The sequence below is a fragment of the Oryctolagus cuniculus genome, chromosome 6 (genome assembly GCF_051225735.1).
Source record: "Oryctolagus cuniculus isolate XC-2025 breed Fujian yellow rabbit chromosome 6, ASM5122573v1, whole genome shotgun sequence".
Lineage (NCBI taxonomy): Eukaryota > Metazoa > Chordata > Mammalia > Lagomorpha > Leporidae > Oryctolagus > Oryctolagus cuniculus.
In genome coordinates, this window is record NC_142872.1 from 82,086,185 (window position 1) to 82,106,720 (window position 20,536).

At 42.5% G+C, this 20,536-nt stretch overlaps 2 protein-coding genes across 7 annotated transcripts in view; one reads left to right on the top strand and one right to left on the bottom strand.

Annotated features, from left to right (window-relative positions):
* Positions 1 to 4,709, bottom strand: part of PLAG1 (PLAG1 zinc finger) — a 50,712-nt gene extending 46,003 nt beyond the window's left edge. Inside the window, exon 1 of one of the 5 annotated variants that reach the window (XM_017341312.4) lies at positions 4,481 to 4,709. The gene's annotated coding sequence lies outside the window, so the exon portion shown is untranslated. The remainder of the gene's footprint in view (positions 1 to 4,480) is intronic. The other 4 variants (XM_089335262.1, XM_002710501.6, XM_051843751.3 and 1 more) reach the window with 4 other exon arrangements.
* A 446-nt stretch (positions 4,710 to 5,155) lies between these two features.
* Positions 5,156 to 13,159, top strand: CHCHD7 (coiled-coil-helix-coiled-coil-helix domain containing 7). 2 transcript variants are annotated; one of them, XR_011389998.2, is made up of 4 exons: positions 5,156 to 5,204; positions 8,289 to 8,358; positions 10,504 to 12,170; positions 12,258 to 13,159. XR_011389998.2 is itself a non-coding variant. In XM_051843753.3 (4 exons), exons 2-4 carry the CDS (start codon positions 8,305 to 8,307, stop codon positions 13,123 to 13,125), a joined length of 258 nt encoding a protein of 85 aa, XP_051699713.1. In that variant the 5' UTR covers positions 5,156 to 5,204; positions 8,289 to 8,304; the 3' UTR covers positions 13,126 to 13,159. The 2 variants fall into 2 exon arrangements, 1 of the variants encoding a protein (XP_051699713.1); XM_051843753.3 differs by having other exon boundaries at positions 10,504 to 10,602; positions 13,021 to 13,159.
* Positions 13,160 to 20,536: the final 7,377 nt, after the last annotated feature.

Consider the following 20,536-nt stretch of genomic DNA (forward strand, 5'->3'; position numbering starts at 1 on the left):
AATATACTTTCAAACTATTTAATGCTTCAAAAAAGGTGTTTATCAGAATCTTAAAACATTTTTAAAAATGGCTCAAGGGACAATTTGTAGCCCTTTTACCTTGAACACATTCACTGTCTTGTTTTTTGCTGGACAGTTCAGTTCTCTCCTGCTGAAACTCTGCCCTTACTTAAACAACTAAACATCTAAGATGTTATCAATAGAAGGGGAACAAATTTATATTTCTTATAAGTTTGGAAACACATCAAAAAGAACACATGCCCAAGCATTCTAGGTAGTTTTTCAGAAAAACTTCCCTTCTTTTTTCTTGGCTGTGTCTGTCTGTCTGTCTGTCTGTCTGTCTGTCTCTCTCTCTCTCTCTGTGTGTGTGTGTGTGAGAGAGAGAGAGAGAGAGGTAATATTTCATATATCTTAATTTTCCAAAGAACAAGATTCTAAATGAAAAAATATCAAAACATTCCTAAAAAGGTGATCATTTTGATTACACAGCTCCAGAGACAAATAATTATTGAAACAAAACTTAAAGGATAACTATAGATATATGTTTTAGTTATCTACCAGCTTTTCAAATCTGTTAAGACAGGGAAATTATATTAGCTTTAGGAAACAACGATTTAATCCTCAAAAAGGAAAACTTCCAAAATACTAAACTAAAATGTATATAGTAACAACCAGGATTATGTTAAAAATGAAGGAAAAAAACACCATCTTTGTGTGATATTAAAACACAAAGAATATCCTTAAAAACTTCAAACTGTATTGATGAAAGCAAACTCACTAATTTATCTAACTGTAAAATATCTATATTAAAATATTTTGGTTATACTAACTATACAGATATAGAATTTTATCAGTATTACCCCACACTTATAATAAAATCATCTTCCACAGCAGCTCAATTCTTTATAGAATTTTGAATAGCAATATTAGTAATGTAAATTTTAAGTAAGATTCTCAGTCTAAGAAATTTCTCTAATTCTAACTAAAATAAAGATTTTGAGTATATAATATCTTTAGATTATTTCTGTAAATTGGCATAATTTAATGTTATTTTCAGACAAGGGATATTCAGCAGGTAGCATTTCTAAGGCATCAAGAAAGACCAATATAACCAGTTCACATTACTGTGCTGTGCCCTATCTAAGATTGTCTGAGGAATCACAGATTTAATATTTGTGCTCTACGAACACATCTTCTAATTCAGACAAGTAGCTAGTTGTATATAATCCAAACACGAAGAAAGTTATACCATCAAATGAAAGAGAGAGGGAAAAAAATGACAATACCAGCACTTTTCCTTAGGCTGACAATAAGCTAATCGTGACTTGAAGTGTGGGAACAATCTAAATAACCCAATGATTTAGTATAACTGGCAGAAATACTTCTCCTTCACTTTTATAGACACTGAGTTGCTATCAGTATCTAGTTTGCCATAGTGGCAACTATTCAAAATCTAAAAGTCTCATTTACTTGAAAAGCATAGCATAAGAGGGACTACTTAAGAGTCAGTGTCACCATCCTGAGCCAAAATACAAAGAGCATGTAAGACAGACTTCAAAGGTTTTGTTAAGCATCAATGGCATTCTGAAACCTCTGCACAGAACCTTGGTGGTGGGTGGGGGACTCCTCTGCTCCATTGATAGCTTAATCCCTTTCCAATCAGTTTTGGTTTAACAGTGCTTCATGGGGTTAATTTTTCAATGAGTCCTCAGAAAGTTATAATTGCTTCCAAAGTCAGAAACCACAGATGATGTACTCAAACACTACACCAATGCCATACTGTTAAGGAGGTATTTACAGGAAGGTGCGGATAATAACTCATTTGTGGACACAAGGTCACATACAACACACTAGAAAATGATGCTTTGCTTAAACAGTATGGCAACAGAAAACATTCTGTATAAGGAGTCTAAAAATTCAGCTCAAATTTTAATTCACGTCTATAAATCATAAAAACAAAGGAAAATAGGTGCTTATTTTAGAAAACTCCAAATACCTGCGGAAAACAGAACACAAGTAATTTCTATTCCAGATTAACCTAAATTCCCACATACAGTATGTCTAACAACTTAAATATTTTAAATTTGGAAAATGCTGTGGAAATCTAATACGTAAAAGCTGATAGTAGCTCATGATCAGTAAACATTTCCTGTTAAATAACACAAATAAATTCAACTGAAAAGATGCAAACTGAGAGGTCTCAGTGTTTTAAAAATCTTTTCATTTCAAAGGTTCAAAGTTACAGCATTATGTCTAAGATGGGCTTTAAAAATGGATATAGATGTAAACTTTTCCATGGTGCTGGTATGTGTGCTTTTTTCCTCCCAAGGAAATGTCTTACTGCTTACACTGTTAAAGAATCTTCATCACTTTATCTGTAAGTTTCAACCAGAAATCCTTAATATAGCTTAAGCTAAAGTGAATATTAGGTATTTTACAGCTTTTACAAAATGGCTGTAAAATCACATTATGGGCATACATAGCTTTTTGATCTCACTGCACAGAATTCATAACTGTTCAATAATGCTATACCATTACACCACACACCTTAAACTATTTCCATTTTTCCACAATTCCTTCCAAAATCAGCTTCCAAAGCAAAGCGATGTAACATGAAAAGTTCCTGGGAGGGCATGTTACACAAAACAGCAGCTTGGATACACACTCTTGTCCACACACACACACACACACACACCTTCCCTGCAGTCTGTTTATCCCCCCTCTCCCTCCATCACTCCCAAAGGTGGGTGCACTTGAGTAATGGAAAGAGAAGGCTCTTCCCTTACCACACCCTCCCAGCACCTCTGCAGCTGGTCCCTCAAACAGTGATTCTGTGTAGGTGATGAGAACCATCAAAAAAGAGAGGCTGTCCCTTTAAAATGCCCTGCTCTGTCCCATATCCCACGTGGAACCAACATCAGCAGCACTTTCCCACTAACATCAGTGTGATGCAAGAGGCACCATCCTTGTCTATACGTAAAACCAGAAAACCTCAGCTTAACATTCTTTAGGGAGGATGAACAGGTGAAGCAAACGTGTCAGGAAGAGAAAAACCAAGCAGCTCCCCCAGCCCTCCCCAAAAAGGTCCTCGAGTCTGGCAGTCCAGACTCTGGACACCATCACCTCTCTACCCCTCCTCTGGAGAGCCCAGTTTAAAGAAAGGAGGGAGCCACCAACAAAACCTGAAGCATAAATGCGACGAAAATGCAATCTACAGCCGGAAAGGTTTATTCTTCCAATCACACATATTAACTCTATTAAGAAAATGGCATCACTTTTTTTTCCACCAAAAAAAAAAAAAAAAACCAAACCCCGAAAAGATCATTAAAAGGGAGTTATAAAATAGCAAATATAGTGTTTATCTTATCTCAGATCAGTCCCCATTACCAATAAGTTTAGCAGTTTCTGCACTAACACCTCCCCCCTCCCTCCCCCTGCTTCTCTTGCATCGGATTTTCACGTTTTCTCATTGTCGGTTGAGTTATAAAAGGCTTTTTGCCCTTCGAAAGTTTTAAAAAAATAAATAAATATTAACTCCTTGGTCCCTGCAAAGTCAAAATGGACTTCAGGGGAAAGGCGGTTCGTCCTTTTACCTTTAGCGAGAAAAGGGGGAGCATCCCGGAGTTTTAGGGATTTTTTGCGATTTTTTAAAAATTTTTATTTGGTTATATGCCTGAGTTCTCCCTCCATTTTGGTTGTTTATGATACTGACAACAAGCTGTCCCTGCTGTGTGCCGATCTCCTGCTTTCATTTAGCACCCCCTCCCCCTACCCCCCCCAGCAGCCACACACCCCGGGCTCACACCTCCCGCAGACCCCGCACCCCGACCCCGGCTCGCCCACCTGAGGAAAGGGCACAAAACAAATGCATTTCTCCAGAAAAGAAAAACCTCTTTTGAAAAAGGGGCAAAGTTACCCCAAGTCACTCAAAGTGCCCCCCAAATATTGCCGACCGCGGGTTTCCGCCAGGCCCTTTGGGAAGCGACCTTCCCCCGGGATGTTTTGGTGGAAAATGCGGAGAGTTTACTCTCAAAACTGAATTTATATTAATTTTTCCCTTATTTTTCGGGTCTCTAATGTCTTCCGCTCTCGCTGCTGCCGCTGCCGCTGTCACAATATTCACAGCACCAGAGAGGAGGAGGAGGAGGAGGAGGAAAACTTTCCAAACTTTCCAGACCCTTTATAAAACGTTTTTTTTTTTCCCACCGACCTCACCTTCAGGTCCCCAGCCGCATCGCCCCCTGCCCTGTCAGAAGCGACTTCGGGAGTCCTCGCAGCCCCGCCGAATTATTTTATTTTATTTTTTATTATTATTTTTCTCTCTGGGGTCCTGAGCAGGGGCTGAGAGTAGCACAAACTTTTCCTCCTCCTGCCGCCGCCGCTGCTCCTCTGCCCCCTCGGCTAGTCCCATAATTTAAATAACCCTGATATTTCTCCCGCTAAACGCCTCTCCGCCGCCCCGGACCCCGGGAGAACTCACCGCGGGGCTTTAACATCCTCCCTCCGGCCCGTCCGCCGCCTTTACACCGCCCGCGGAATTTCTAATAATTTTTTTCTCATATTTCGGGCTGGACGCGGCGGGCCTGGAAATTGTTTCCTTACGCCTCTTTCCAGCAGCCATTGTAGTGTATGCGCTGCCCCTGCAGCCCAACTTGCAGCTGCCGCTGCCGCCGCCGCTGCCGCCGCCGCCGCCGCCGACGTCGCGCCCACCGCCGCCTCCCCCGGCCTTCTCGGCCACCGCCCCCGCCTCCCGCCGGCCCGCCCCCAGCCCCCACCCGCCGCTGCGCCCGCCCCCCGCGCGAGCTCCGCCCCGGGGCCGGCCAGTCCGCGCTGCCGCCGCCGCGGGCCGGCAGGCCGATTGGCCGCTGGCGTCGCCCGTCAAGCCGAAGTGTTAAGAAGCAGGCCGCGGCGCGGGGGGCGCGGCGGGGCGGGCGAGGGGGCGGGGCCTCGCGCCCCGTCCCGCCCACTCCTCCCGCCTTGGCCCTCCTCCCGCCAGCCGGGGGCGGGGCGAGGCCCGCCCGCCCCCGCCGCTCAGAGTCCTACGCGCCTGTCAGTCTGGCTGCAGCGCGCGCCGATTGGGCGGGCGGCTGCCGGGGAGCGGGGGCAGCATGTTGGGGTGCGCGCTACTTAAGGTCCTGCTGCGTGAGCCATTGACGTGTTTGGAGCTGGAGACGGCCTGGGTGGTGGCGAAGCGGCGGCCCGAGGTGAGTGGTTCCCCGCCCCTCCCTCCGCGGCCGCTGCAGGGAAGCGGGAAGAGAAGGGTGCACCTGGGCCGCCCCGGGGGCCTCTAGTCTCCTCCTGGTCGGGCCTAGCCGCAGCGCGGACCCCCTTCACGCGGCTCCTCTCGCCACAGGGGTCTGTGCGGCCCGGGCCAGGAAGGTGACCGCTGCCGCGTGCGGGCACCTTCTCCTCCCAGCTCTAGCTTCGTCCTCCACCCCAGCCTTGGAAGCGCGATCGCTTGTCTTCACCCCCTCCCCCCCCATTCCCGGCGTATTCCTCGCACCCTGACCTTCCCGGGAGCGTCGGGGTGGGGGTGGGGGGCAAGCAAGGTGCGTTCACCTGGGCCCGCCGTCCACGACTAGACTCTGACCGGCAGCCCCGTGGAAGGCGGCGAAGCCTCGGACTGACATCTCTGCAGTTTCTCTTCCGATCTCCCTCCCCCACCCCCCGCTCCGGTTTGCCACCCCCGACCTCGTGCGCTTGACCTCTGCACCCTCAGTGGGTTAACGGCGCGGTGGGTCCCGGCTTCCGGACGCGGCCGAGCCGCAGATCCTGCTCCGGCTGCTACTACCAGCCGGTGGGCCTGGAAGTGTTCAGTGACGCTCCCTTCCCCCTTGCCTCTGAGGTGCTTGGGAGAGTGGGGCCGAGAACGACCGTGTGGGGAACCGGCTACTTGGTGGAGCAGTTTACCCTTTAGAGTGGATTTCAAGTTGTTCCTCCAACGTGCGGAGGTTCTGCGGCCCCTTCCTGAAATCTTTGGTTTTCTTGTTTGCCGTCCTCTGCAGCTGGCAGAGCCGTGTGACATTTTGGGGGGACTGTGCCTTCCAAAAGGGGTCGATAGGGCCTCCAGTGGAGCCCCTCCGGTCCTCTCTGTAAACTGACATTCCTCTGCGTTTCTAGGTAGTAGATAAGGAATTCGTGCAGAGGAGGTGACCTTCGGAAACACGAGCCTAGAGTGATTTGTTTTTAAAATCCGGAAGGAAGAAGAAAAGCGCTGTGAATAAACTCACGCAGCAGATCTGACTCGGGGGCATGTGATGGTGCCTAAGTGTTGCTGTTGAAGAATTCTCACTGATGATGATGATAAAGTATAGAGTAGAACACGTTCATGTAAAACACGAAACTTGAAATCTTTCCCTGCATCTGATGGTGGTTGAGATTATCTTATCCGAAGCGTATAGACTGCTGAGCAGGGTGCTGTGGTCTGGCCTCATAAGATAGATGTAAATATAAAAAGAAGGCTGTGAATTTATGTAGCACCAGCATCTCTTCTTAGGAAGAATTCACCCTGCAAAAGCATCTTGTTCAGGACAGGAGCTTCCAGATATAATTGGACAGCATCTTGAGCTTCCTTTTTGCCAAGCTGCTTCTGTTGGCTGATTATTTTCATGTATTGTTCAGTGAAAAGCATGAAATGTTTAGTTAGTCGTGGAAAGTTAAAGGACTCCAGAATAGCCAATCCCATTTCCATCTTTGCAAACGTTGGTCTCCCTTAGCTTTACCATAACAAGAAATGTGACTGGGTGAATCTTGATTGAGATTGTCTCCAGTTACTAGGAGTTTCCTTGGTTTGATGTTTTTTCCAGAAGTATCTTTTATTTACATTAATATGACTGATTTTTTTTTTTGATGGTCCCATCTTGGCCAAGGAAATTAGGAACTGTTTCATACAAAAATTCTGACCACTAGCTATTTATACTGACCAGTGTATTATTTTATTCAGTGGAGTTTGGTAGGTTGCACTGCTTTGTTTGCTGGCTTCTCCTTAAAGCTTTAGGTGGAAGAATGATTACACTGAAACAATTTAAAAATATAAATTAAAACAGCTCCTTAACCCAGAGCATTTTGAAATATTGTGGATGGTTTGTTAATAGTATGTTGAAACAAACAAACAAAATCACTGAAATAATTGGGGTATTTAGCTATTCTTTTTTTAAAAAAGAGATTTATTTTATTTATTTGAAAGAGTTACAGAGAGAGGTGGAGACAGAGAGGTCCTCCTTCTGCTGGTTCACTCCCCAGATGGCCACAACGGCCAGAGCTGCGCCAGTCTGGAGCCAGGAGCCAGGAGCTTCCTCCGGGTCTCCCACGCGAGTGCAGGGGCCCAAGGACTTGGGCCATCTTCTGTTGCTTTCCCAGGCCATAGCAGAGAGATGGATCAGAAGCGGAGCAGCCGGGTCTTGAACCGGCACCCATGTGGGATGCCAGTGTTTTAGGCCAGGGCTTTAACCCGCTGCACCACAGCGCCGGCCCCGCTATTCTTTTTTGAGTGTTCTCTTTCAGTTTTTTTCTGTAATATTTCTTTGAGGATAACAGACATATGTCAATTTCATTTGACTCTTTGGGAGAGAGCGATTTCCCTGGGATATAGTAGACATACATATTACCTGAGTAGAGCACTTACTTGTACTAATTGACACTCAGAACTGTGATCATCTTTAATCAGTAAATGCATTTACAAAGCTGAATTTCTAAGATTTGAGTTGGAAGATTACTGAACAATATTACTACTCCCTGACTTCTTTTAACCAAGAGAAATCTGAGGTAGAAGATGGCACTGAAAGTAAAATTTTAACATGTCTTTTCAAAACCTCTATAGGTGTTAACTTGCCTGTTTGATGTATTGCTACCTTAGTGCTGGTCACACAGTGTGATAGGCACTCTGATCCTTTAGTTGATAAAAAGATTTTTTGTTAAAGCTGAGCACAACTAAATTAAATCTTTATTTTGTATGGTAATCAGTGGATGTTAGTTTTGTTAGTATTTTAGTTGCTTAAACTTAAGAAACAAGTGTAAACTAGAACTGAATTACATTTGACTCATCTCTCTTATTGGATAGAAAGATTCCAGTGTGGCCTCGATGTTGAGGTACCAGTGACAGTATAAATACACACATGCATATACATATCCAAGTCTTTATTCTCAAAATATAAAGTATATGCAAAGTCTTTTACTAGGTGATCATGATGCCAAAACTGAATTTCAAGAACTTGTAAGGCTTGAGAGATTTATTGATTGATTTTCTACCACTGATTTCCTAATTCTTTTTTTCCCCTACGTCCCTTCAGTAAGAAGACTCTTACCATGCCCTTGGTAACGCGGCGGCTGCGAGATCCTGACGTGAATCCTTGTTTGTTGGTATGGTAGTTTGTTTTTCATTTTCTCGAGTGTTAAGTTGGGAAAGCAGGCTTCTTCTAAATTTGTGGACATCTGTTTTCTGCAGTTGTTGAATCAAGTTATTTCTGTACAAAAAATACTCTGGCTAGCTGTGATTATTTCACCAGAGCATTTTTAGATATTCACAATTTAGCTAACAAATATTCATCTTTTCTTCATTTTTTTTATCTGTATAATATGCAAGTATTTAGTCATCACTGTAAAACTAGACAGGCATATGTAACACTGAGGAAAATATCTTTAGTCAAAACCTCAAAAATTGGGAGGGAATTACATTTTATTATTATATCTAAAGTTTATGGGTTTTTTTTAAGATTTATTTATTTATTGGAAAGGCAGAGTTATACAGAGGCAGACGTAGAGAGAGAGAGAGCTATCTTCCATCTGCTGGTTCACTCCCCAAATGACCACAATGGCCGGAACTGGCCTGATTCAAAGCTAGGAGCCAGGAGCTTCTTCTGGGTCTCCCACATGGGTGCAGGGGCCAAAGGACCTGGGCCATCTTATATTACTCTAGCCGGTGCCCATTTGGGATCTGGCACTGCAGGCGGTGACTTTACCTGCTATGCCACAGTGCTGGCCCCAGTTTATGGTTTTAATAGCAGTAATTTCATCTTGTCCTTGAGCCAACCTGGCTAAGAATAATGGACTAGTAATAGAATTAATTAGCCTATTGAAAGTAAAGGTTGGGGCCGGCGCTGTGACGTAATGGGTAAAGCTGCTGCCTTCAGTGCCAGCATCCTATATGGACACTAGTTCGAGTCCCGGATGCTCCACTTCCGATCCAGCTCTCTTCTATGGCCTGGGAAAGCAGTGGAAGATGGCCCAAGTCCTTGAGCCCTTGTACCCATGTTGGAGACCTGGAAGAAGCTCCTGGCTCTTGGCTTCAGATTGGCACAGCTCCAGCCATTGCAGCCAACTGGGGAGTGAACCAGCGGATGGAAGACCAGTCTCTCTCTCTCTCTCTCTCTCTCATCCTCTCCTTCTCTCTCTGTGTAACTCTGACTTTCAAGTAAATAAATAAATCTTAAAAAAAAAAAAAAAAGTAAAGGTTTTCACAAAGGTATCTTATAAACAAAAGGTTTTGCTGTGATAATACCTTTTCACTGGCATTTATCTGGTATGACCCTCAATACTGACATGTAGCTTTGCCACCCTTGAAAAATAGTCTTCTTATGGGTGCTGTGAAAAATTGTATATCTCCCCAATCCTATGAACATTTTCTAAATAATATACATTCATTAAATATTTGGCATAGAATTTAGCTTTGTTCTGTATATTAGCTCAGTTTTCAAAAGTTTTACTGTTTATTTAGATAGAACATGTTTCTTATGCCTGTGAAGGAAATCACCCACCCATTTCATTAAAGTTTTCTACTAGATGACTTCTCACATTCATACCCTTCCCTTTGAAGTTTGCTCTCCAGTCTACTTCTGGTTGAGACGGCTTTACTCTTAATTCCCAAATGGCAGCTACTCTCCATTGAACTCATAGACTGATGTTGCTCACTTTGGTTTTGAAGTGATGTTCATGACATCAATCAATATGACATACATAAATTGTTTACTTGCATTCTGGAATGACTAGTAGCCCAAAATACATTGAGATGAATGGTGTTAATTTAGGGTGACTTGATGTAGACCAGTTAATAGTGATTTACTTGGAATCCCCATGCCAACATTAAGATCAAAATTCAAGTCAAAGTGAGAATCTGGAAAAGCAAGAGAGTTGATTGTGTGTTGGGAGACTGAGTTCCAACTCTCTTGAGAAGACATTTTGAGTGTTTTGTGCCTTGCTTTAGTTTCTTGCTAAGTGGTTACTGGATTAGATGATCCCAGTTAGTATTTTGGCTCAAATTCCTGTTATTCAGTTATTCAAAATACTGGGCCTGACTGTGAAAAAGAGAAATGTCTGCCTGAGCAGAAAGTGCTGAGATAATTGACCACATTGTTCAGTTTCTTATTAGTGTCTACTCCACCCTTTAAATTGAACAAAAAAAAGCACATAATGTGAAATTGTTCATTTAGGGGGAAGCAGCTTCAGAAGAGTTTGTTTGTTTTGGACCCCATCCCACGTTTTAAGTGATGCCTCTCTTACATACTTAAGGAATCTGATGCATCTACCAGGTGTATGGATGAAAACAACTATGACAAAGAAAGGTGTTCCAGTTACTTCTTGAAGTACAAAAATTGCCGAAGATTCTGGGTAAGCCTCGCTTGGTTAGCTTTACATTGAAAACCCATCTCTTTGACTTGGAACTGAGACCTGAAATTACTTAGTACCCACAATCCCTTTTTTCTCCAGTGATGGCTTTAGTGAAGCTTAACTTTCCAATTGTGTCTTCCCTGTGTTATTTCAGCCCTAAAGAGACCTTGAGTGCTCTTGATACCTCATCCTACTGTAAAGTATAAAAATGCAGTTTCAATGTGAGTCTTACTAAGTATGTATGTGTCTGCAGCCCTAAAAAAATAACTCTGAGATGAATAGAACCTATAACTTACCCCTCCACGAGACGTCACAGTACACTTCCGTTTCTGCCTTTTCTCCCACTGCCATCCCTGGGAGTTAAAATGATCACGTTTTTCATAAGATGTTGATGTATAATTTTTGTTTCCTTAAGAACTGGACTCAGCTATTTATTTTCTCTTTGCTAAATGGACTGTTGGTTTCATTTAGTCATTACTTAGTAGCTCTTCTTGGTGAACTATACTAGAGAGTCTTCAAAAAGTTCATGGAAGATATGTTTTATGAAAAAATTATGCATGGATTTCCAAATTTTCTGTACCAAAATTTATCCTTTACCTCTACTTTTCTATGAAGCTTTTGAAGTCCCCTCATATATTCTTTTTTTTTTTTTAAAGATTTATTTATTTATTTGAAAGGCAGAGTTAGAGAGAGAGAGAGAGGTCTTTCATCTGCTGGTTCACTCCCCAAATGGCCACAACAGCTGGAGCTGGACTGATCCGAAGCCAGGAGCACGGAGCTTCTTCCAGGTTTATCACGTGGGTTCCGGGGCCCAAGGACTTGGGCCATCTTCTACTGCTTTCCCAGGCCACAGCAAAGAGCTGGATCAGAAGTGGAGCAGCCAGGACTAGAAGCAGCGCCCATATGGGATGCACAGCAAGCCAATGACATGGCAGCACTGCAGGCGGTGGCTTTACCCATTATGCCACAGCGATGGCCCCTCATATATTCTTGTACCCTTGTGCTTACCCATTATTATTCCATGCCACTTGTTGTGAATGTTCCTGTGAGAATAATCCCTTCAATTTAATTCTTTTTTTTTAACTTTTATTTAATTAATATAAATTTCCAAAGTACAGCTTATAGATTACAATGGCTTCCCCCCCATAACGTCCCTCCCACCCGCAACCCTCCCCTTTCCCACTCCCTCTCCCCTTCCATTCACATCAAGATTCATTTTCGATTCTCTTTATATACAGAAGATCAGTTTAGCATACATTAAGTAAAGATTTCAACAGTTTGCTCCCACACAGAAACACAAAGTATAAAGTACTGTTTGAGTACTAGTTATAGCATTAAATCTCAATGTACAGCACACTAAGGACAGAGATCCTACATGAGGAGTAAGTGCACAGTGACTCCTGTTGTTGACTTAACAAATTGACACTCTTGTTTATGGCATCAGTAATCACCCTAGGCTCTTGTCATGAGCTGCCAAGGCTACGGAAGCCCCCTGAGTTCACCGACTCTGATCATATTTAGACAAGGCCATGGTCAAAGTGGAAGTTCTCTCCTCCCTTCAGAGAAAGGTATCTCCTTCTTTGATGACCTGTTCTTTCCACTGGGATCTCACTCACAGAGATCTTTCATTTAGTTTTTTTTTTTTTTTTTTCCAGAGTGTCTTGGCTTTCCATGCCTGAAATACTCTCATGGGCTTTTCAGCCAGATCTGCATGCCTTAAGGGCTGATTCTGAGGCCAGAGTGCTGTTTAGGACATCTTCCATTCTATGGGTCTGCGGTGTGTCTCACTTCCCATGTTGGATTGTTCTCTCCCTTTTTGATTCTATCAGCTAGTATTTGCAGACACTATTCTTGTTTATGTGATCCCTTTGGTTCTTAGTCCTATCATTATGATCAATTGTGAACAGAAATTGATCACTGGGACTAGTGAGATGGCATTGGTACATGCCACCTTGATGGGATTGAATTGGAATCCCCTGGTATGTTTCTAACTCTACCGTTTGAGGTAAGTCATTTTGAGCATGTCCCGAATTGCACATCTCTTCCCTCTCTTATTCCCACTCTTATATTTAACAGCAATCACTTTTCAGTTAAGTGCTGACACTTAAGAATAATTGTGTATTGGTTACAGTATTCAACCAAAAGTATTAAGTAGAACAAACAAACAAAAATACTAAGAGGGATAACATATTAAGTTGTTCATCAACAGTCAGGGCGAGGGCTGATCAAGTCACCGTTTCTCATAGTTAATTCTTAATAATTTGAAGACATTTATTTGGAGTCTTAGAATCAGGTTGTAGGGTTTAACTTGGTTTTTAAAACATTCTTTTTGAGGAAACAATAGCAAATTCCTGAAAAGTGTATAGCATTTAAAACATGACTGATTGTGAATTCTTCTTATTTTATTCCTACACACAGAATTCTGTCATGGTCCAAAGAAGACAGAATGGAGTGAAGCCACCTATGCCAACAGCAGCAGAAAGAGCTGAAATCTTGGGAGCAATGGGAAAGCTGCCCTATTGAATGTTTGCATTAAAATTGTTTGTGTAACTTGGAAGCAGATGAATATTTTAAATAAGCGATTGCTGCAATATTGAGACTTTTCCCACCTCACCCAGACAGATCTTAAGTTCTACAAGGGGAGACCAAGGAATGTTGACCTGTGTCTTTGGTGTTTGCTCTCAGTGCCATGATGCTGGCATGTCATTGGCTCGCTGTGACACTGAGCTTACATTACTTCTTATAGGGCCAAGAGTGTTAGTACAGGTTATATGAAGAGTTGAGGTTTTCAAGTACGATGTGAACAAGTAAAGAAGTAATGGGCCTGGAGTGAGGGCAGTGTTTCCAAGGAAATAGGAGATGGATGATGCGGGTAACACTGTGGCAGTTGGAAAGCCCACGTTTGGAGAACTGTCTTTCTGTGGCCCGCTCCCAGTGAGTGGAGCAGTGATGAGGGAAGGCTGGAGAGGTAAGTTGCAGGTAGCTGTGTGCTGGGCCTTGAATCCCTGACCTGCTCCTAAAACCTCCTTACTTCACTCAGTTACCTTTCATTGGTACATTCGCTACAGGGGAAATGGTCCTGGAAAGGTTATCCTAAAGAAGTGACATGAAAAAGAAGTTTTTCTCTTTAAGGAAAGACTGAGTTATAAGATTCTGAGAATAAAATCCATAAACATTGGATAGCCCAACCACAGAAAGGGGAAAAAAGAAACTGATTCCCTCAGGAGTAGGATTTCTCTTTGTGGGGTGAGGTGGGCAAGGTAGGATATAGTGGCGGTTGGGGCAGGGCAGGGAGTTCAGGGAAATGCAGTACTGGGTTGAGACTAGAAGGTTCTTCAGTATGGTGACTTGTGGGTTATGTGCAGCTCTCCGTAGACCCACTGCCTTTTGAAAATCCAGTTTTTTTCATTTACAGAATAATTTGAATATAAAGAAGGTGTTTATTATATAATAGAAAATGAATGAAATCAAATTGCTTGTCTCTCTTCTCTTCATTGGATCCTGCATCAACAGTATTGTTATTTTTAAAATATTTATTTATTTTAAAGGCAAAGTGATAGAGGGAAAGGCAGAGAGCAATCCTCCATCCGCTGGTGCATTCCTCAAATGGCTGCAAAAGCCAGATCTGGACCAGGCCAAAACCAGGATCCAGGACCTCCATCCTGCCCTCCTACTTGGGTGGCAGGGGCCCAAATACCTGGTTCATCTTCTGCTGCCTTCTAGGCATATTAGCAGCAAGAATCAACATTCCCATGTGGGATGCTAGTGTCGCAAGCAAAGAGCATTATTTTAACGGCTGCTGGCAGTGAACTGTCCATTGGAGTCCGTAGCCCAGCTCAGACGTTTTTAAGACATGTGACCTTCATTATTAAATAGGATCCTACTTGAATAAAAATGGATTGTTAGAAAAATTGTTTTGATTTGTATTGGCTGTTATAAAAATGATGGATTAAAATAGCAGCTGAAAAGAATTACTACCTATTTGTGTGACACTCATTTTAACCCTGCTTGCTTAAGAGTTTAAAATTTTAATGGCATCTCTTTGTACTTACCAGTATCAGCATTCGGCTTGTAGCTATTTGTCCTGACATAGCTCTTCAGTTTTCAAATTGTTTCCCACTTTTGCTTTATTACTAAGCACTTCCTAGACATGGACATCTGCCTTATCACCAATGCCCTCCTTGTGTGAGCATTTATTTCTCTTTGGAAGTGTATCTAGGACTTGATTTGCTGGGTCATATGGTAACTAAGCTTAACATTTTGAGGAACTGCCAAACTTTTCCAAAGTGGCCATACCCTTATAATCCAGGAGTACTATATAAGGGTTCTAATTTCTCCACATCTTTAATATTTGTTATCTGACTTTGGTTATAGCTAACCAAGTGGATATGAACAGGAATCTGCTTGTGGTTTTCCTCTGCATGCTCCTGATGACTAACAATGTTGATCATCTTTTAATATGCATGTTATTGGTTGTTTGTGTACTGTTAGATAAATGTCTATTCAAGTTCTTTACCCATTTTTAAATTTGGTTTTGTTGAGTTGTAAGAGTTATTATATACAAATACAAGTCCCTTATAACATGGTTTGTGAAAATTTCCTCCCATGTGAGTTATAATTTCACTTTCTGGTGTCCTTTGAAGCACAAAAGTTTTTAATTTTTATGAAATCCAATTTATTTTTCTTTTGTTGCTTTTGATGTCATCTGTGAAAGCATTGTCTAATTCATGGGCATGGGCACCTGTTCGAAGAATTTTATGGTTTTAGCTCTTACATTTAGGTCTGTAATCCACTTTAATTTTTGCATATGGTATGAGTTAGGAGTCTAACTTCACTATTGCATGTAGCTATCCAATTGCCCCAGCACTATTTATTGAAAAAAACTATTTCCTCCATTGAATTGTCTCAGCACCCTTGTTGCAAATAAACTGGTTATGAGTGAGAGTTTATTTCTGGAGTTTCAGTTGTGTTCCACTGATCTGTGTGAATATGTCTGTCTGTCTGTCAGCACCACACTCTTGATTTCTGTGGCTTTGTAGTAATGGCTTTGATTGGTTTCTGTGTTTTCTGTGAAGTACTTTGAATGACAAAATGATTCATTGCTTTGGAGTTTTTTTGATTAGCAATCCCTTAACTCATATGTAATGACTGTCCTGGCAGAACTGTTCAATTCTAAATCTTCATGATCCCCTGATTCCTTGTTTGCTTCTTCATACTGATCCTGATAACTTGAGTGTACTTTTCTTTCATTATACTGCTTTTGATGGGCAGGATCTCAGTGGTTTTCCTTATCATAACTGTTAAATTTGATGTATTTTTCTGTCCAGGATTCCAGTTTACAAGGAATGACAGTAATTAACTTGATAAATTGTGTTGGGCTATAACTGGGTGCTGCGAGAAATGCTGGCATCAGACAAGCCTTTGATATCAACTAACAAAATATGTATATCAGGTGTTTTACTGCATCATGTGCATCTCATGGGGGGCATCCCTTTATGGATTCCCAAGGGGTGGGAGGATGGTGTGCTTGCTGTCTATAGTACAAGCAATTCTTTTTGAGTCACCCTATCTAGTTGTGAGCTCGTGGGGGACATAAGCAATATCATTCATGGTTATTTCTATGATGCCTGGATTGTGTCTAATATAAAATGAACAAGTGTGTGTATTTGGCAAGGTGATGGCTTTTAAAATGGAATATATTGAAAAACATGCTGGTCCTAAAAATTCAAAATGGTTTATGATACCTGTAGTAAATCTGCCACTCATGCAGCCATTGTGAAGGGCTTTCAAGATTTTCCATGCATGTACATGCATATCTGCATACTGGAGGTCTTGAAAAGTTTGTGGAAAATGTGCATTATCTTTTAATGCCATTTTCTATGAACTTTTTCTCGTGTTTTACACAAAGGAAGCTTAATGGTATGTGAGCTGTAGGGTACTTGCTGTTTTCTCTTAAATATGTACTTTGGAATAATTTTCCATTGACAATTATAGATTTATTTCATTTCTCCCAGTGGCTGCAGTTTTCATTGTGTGGTATACTATTATTGAACCAATTTCTTGTTGATGGTATGCTATTTTAACAAGGTTGCATCAATCAGTCATGTCTGTACATGTGTTTATCTGCATTATAAATTTCTAAGAATGAATTGAATTTCCTAGGTTGTAGGTTTTTAGATTTAAATTTTTTTATGTAATTCCTGATATGAACACACACCCATGATCACTCCCACAAAGACTGTAGGTTTTTCCTTTTTTTTTTTTTTTTTTTTTTTTTTTTGTTTTTTTTTTTTTTTGTTTTATTTGAAAGGTAGAGAGACAGAACAATCTTCCATCTACTAGGTCACTCTCCAAATGGCCACAATGGCCCTGGCTGAAGTCTGGAGCCAGGAACTCCATCCAGGTCTCCCATGTGGGTGGCAGGGGCACAAGCACTTGGGTCATCTTTTGCTGCCTTGCCAGGCACAGTGGAGGGCACTGAATTGGAACCAGAGCTGCCAGGACTTGAGTAGGTGCTCCAATATTGGATGCCACCATAGCAAGCAGCAGCTTAACCCACTGTACCACAATGCAAACTCCGAAATATTTCTTTCTGGACATCCCTAGTCCCCTGGACAATTTAAAATTAATTATCCATTTGATGGATGAAAACAATGGAATAAGCATATTCATTTTCTTTTCCTATTTTTTTTAAGATAACTTGGGTTACTTTTGGTATATTAAGGGAATTACCGGGCTGGTGCTGTGGCTCAGTAGGCTAATCCTCCGCCTTGCGGCGCTGGCACACTGGGTTCTAGTCCCGGTCGGGGCACAGGATTCTGTCCCGGTTGCCCCTCTTCCAGGCCAGCTCTCTGCTGTGGCCAGGGAGTGCAGTGGAGGATGGCCCAAGTGCTTGGGCCCTGCACCCCGTGGGAGACCAGGATAAGCACCTGGCTCCTGCCTTCAGATAGGCGCGGTGCGCCGGCCACAGCATGCCGGCCGCGGTGGCCATTGGAGGGTGAACCAATGGCAAAGGAAGACCTTTCTCTCTCTCTCTCACTGTACACTCTGCCTGTCAAAAAAAAAAAAAAAAAAAAAAAGGGAATTACCTGTTTGTCATGTCTTTCCCCAATTTCCCCTGATCTCTTAGTAACATTTCCCCCAATTCCTCTTTTAACTTTGTTTTTAACTTTTCAAAAATTCCTGTGCAGTGTTGTACATTTTATTTTTAAGATTTATTTTATTTATTTGAAAGAGTTACAGAGAGGCAGAGGCAAAGGGAGAAAGGTCTTCCCCTCCGCTGGTTCACTCCCCAAATGGCCACAACGGTGCTGAGCCAATCCGGAACCAGGAGCCAGGAGCTTCTTCCGGGTCTCCCACATGGATGCAGGGGCCCAAGGACTGGGGCCATCCTCTGCTGCTGTCCCAGGCCATAGCAGAGGGCTGAATCAGAAGTGGAGCAGCTGAGACTTGAACTGGCACCCAAATGGGATGCCGGCACTGCAGGTCAGGGCATTACAGTGTGCCATAGTGCCAGCCTGTGTTGTACATTTTAACGAGTTTACACAGATCAAGCTTTTTGTTCATAATTTCTGGAGCTCGATGAATAGTACATGAATTCAGATACAAGTGCTACAGTTAGAATTCAGTACTAAAGAAGTAGTTGCCAAGTGTGTCTAATGTGTAAAATACTAGGCTAACAATGTGGAGGCGTAGAGATGAATAAGTCACCATCATGGCCCTCAGAGAACTTCATTGTGACATAAGGCAGCATGAAATCATGCTGTAGGAACACAAGCAACTTCTAAGAGGGCATAGGAACCTTAATAAGCACAACCGGGCACATACCTGTAGCATATTTAAGAAATCCTCACTCCCTGGAGGCAGAGTATAGGAAAGGAGGTAGCAAGAGGAAAAACTAGAAAGGTAGAATGGATTCCAATTCTGAAGGACTTTGATGGCTTTGCTTGGTACTTTGGAACTCATTCTGTATACAGCAGAGCACCATGGAAGGTTTGGAAATGGAGGCTGTGAAATTGGGAAAATAATTCTGAAGGCATCGGGCAGAGGTTATTATAATGATCACGATCACTGTAACTGTCTTAACTTTCCCCTCTATCCTTGCCCCACTTCAGTTCTTTCTCTGTACTAAATCTAGGTAAGGTAAATGCAATAATTCTGCTTAAAATTCCCAAGACCGCCCACTATCTCAGAGCTATGCCCAGATTCCTCCCCTTGGTTTAGAAAGTCCTTGGAGATTCAGTGCATTTGTGAAGGGCTCAGATTTTATGAAGTTGAGGAGTGATTTGACTTTGGATCAACAAGACCAGCCTCTCTTCTCCACTTAGATCTCAGTGAGGCAGACAGACATGAAAACATCCTACCATGTCTTTTTGATGCACAGCAGTATCTTCCTGCTTCCCTCACCATTTCTGAACATGGCCATGCTCCGACTGCCTTGGTTAAGATCCATCTATTCAGGCTCAGCTGATGTGCATTCTCTGAAGTCTTGCTAGGGTCCCCATTCAGAATCCATGTCACCCCCTCTTCAGTCCATTTGGTCTCTACTGTGGTGTTCCCTTTGTACATCTGGGTAGCTGGGTACATGACTAGAAGTGATCAAATCAGGCAAATTGAGTCAGCTGAGTGTACTCTTAATTTCTCACCTTGTGTTATTTTGCAGAGGAAGAATAGAAGAATAAAATGCATCTTCAGTGTCCATTGCTTACCCCAAAAAGGTTAAAAGAAGTGAATTTGTTTTGCTTTTTGCTTAAAAAGTCTTCCTTCCATTGGTTCACACCACAAATGGTCACTATGGCCAGTGCGCTGCACCTATCCGAAGCCAGGAGCCACGTGCTTCCTCCTGGTCTCCCATGTGGGTGCAGGGCCCAAGCACTTGGGCCATCCTCCACTGCCCTCCCAGGCCACAGCAGAGAGCTGGAGTGGAAGAGGAGCAACCGGGACTAGAACCTGGGGTGCTGGCACCGCAGGCAGAGGATTTAGCCAAGTGAGCCACGGCGCCAGCCAAAAACGAATGATTTTCATTGACAGTTCTCAATGTTAACAGGGGATTCTGTGTTGCTGTGTAGACAGCAGGCTGCTGGCTGTATTCAGACCTTGGAGGCCTGGTGGAATTCTTTACTGTAGCTGGTCTTTCTGACAACTGGATGGTGCTATTGCACAATGAAATGCAAAATCTGTTTCAGAACACGTGCTTTCTAGTAAAACTCTCAAATTATATTTGAATGTGTATTCACCTGCCAAAGCTTTCACCAGTCTACAACAGTCACCTAGGTCTGTATATTCAATCTGATTCTTTTTTTTTTTTAACTTTTATTTAATGAATATACGTTTCCAAAGTACGAATAATGGATTACTATGGCTTCCCCCCCATACCGTCCCTCCCACCCACAACCCTCCCCTTTCCCACTCCCTCTCCCCTTCCATTCACATCAAGGTTCATTTTCGATTATCTTAATATACAGAAGATCAGCTTAGTATACATTAAGTAAGGATTTCAACAGTTTGCTCCCACACAGAAACATAAAGTGAAAAATAATAGATGATTTTTTTTTAATGATGATGAAATCAGATCAGACCTATTGTCATGTTTAATCCCAGTGAGAGTCAAGTTGGGAGTTGATAAAGAAAAGCCCAGGACCAGATGGATTCACTGCTGAATTCTACCAGACATTTAAAGAAGAACTAACTCCAATTCTTCTCAAACTATTCAGAACAATCGAAGAAGAGGGAATCCTCCCAAATTCTTTCTATGAAGCCAGCATCACCTTAATTCCTAAGCCGGAAAAAGATGCAGCACTGAAAGAGAATTACAGACCAATATCCCTGATGAACATAGATGCAAAAATCCTCAATAAAATTCTCGCCAATAGAATGCAACAACACATCAGAAAGATCATCCACCCAGACCAAGTGGGATTTATCCCTGGTATGC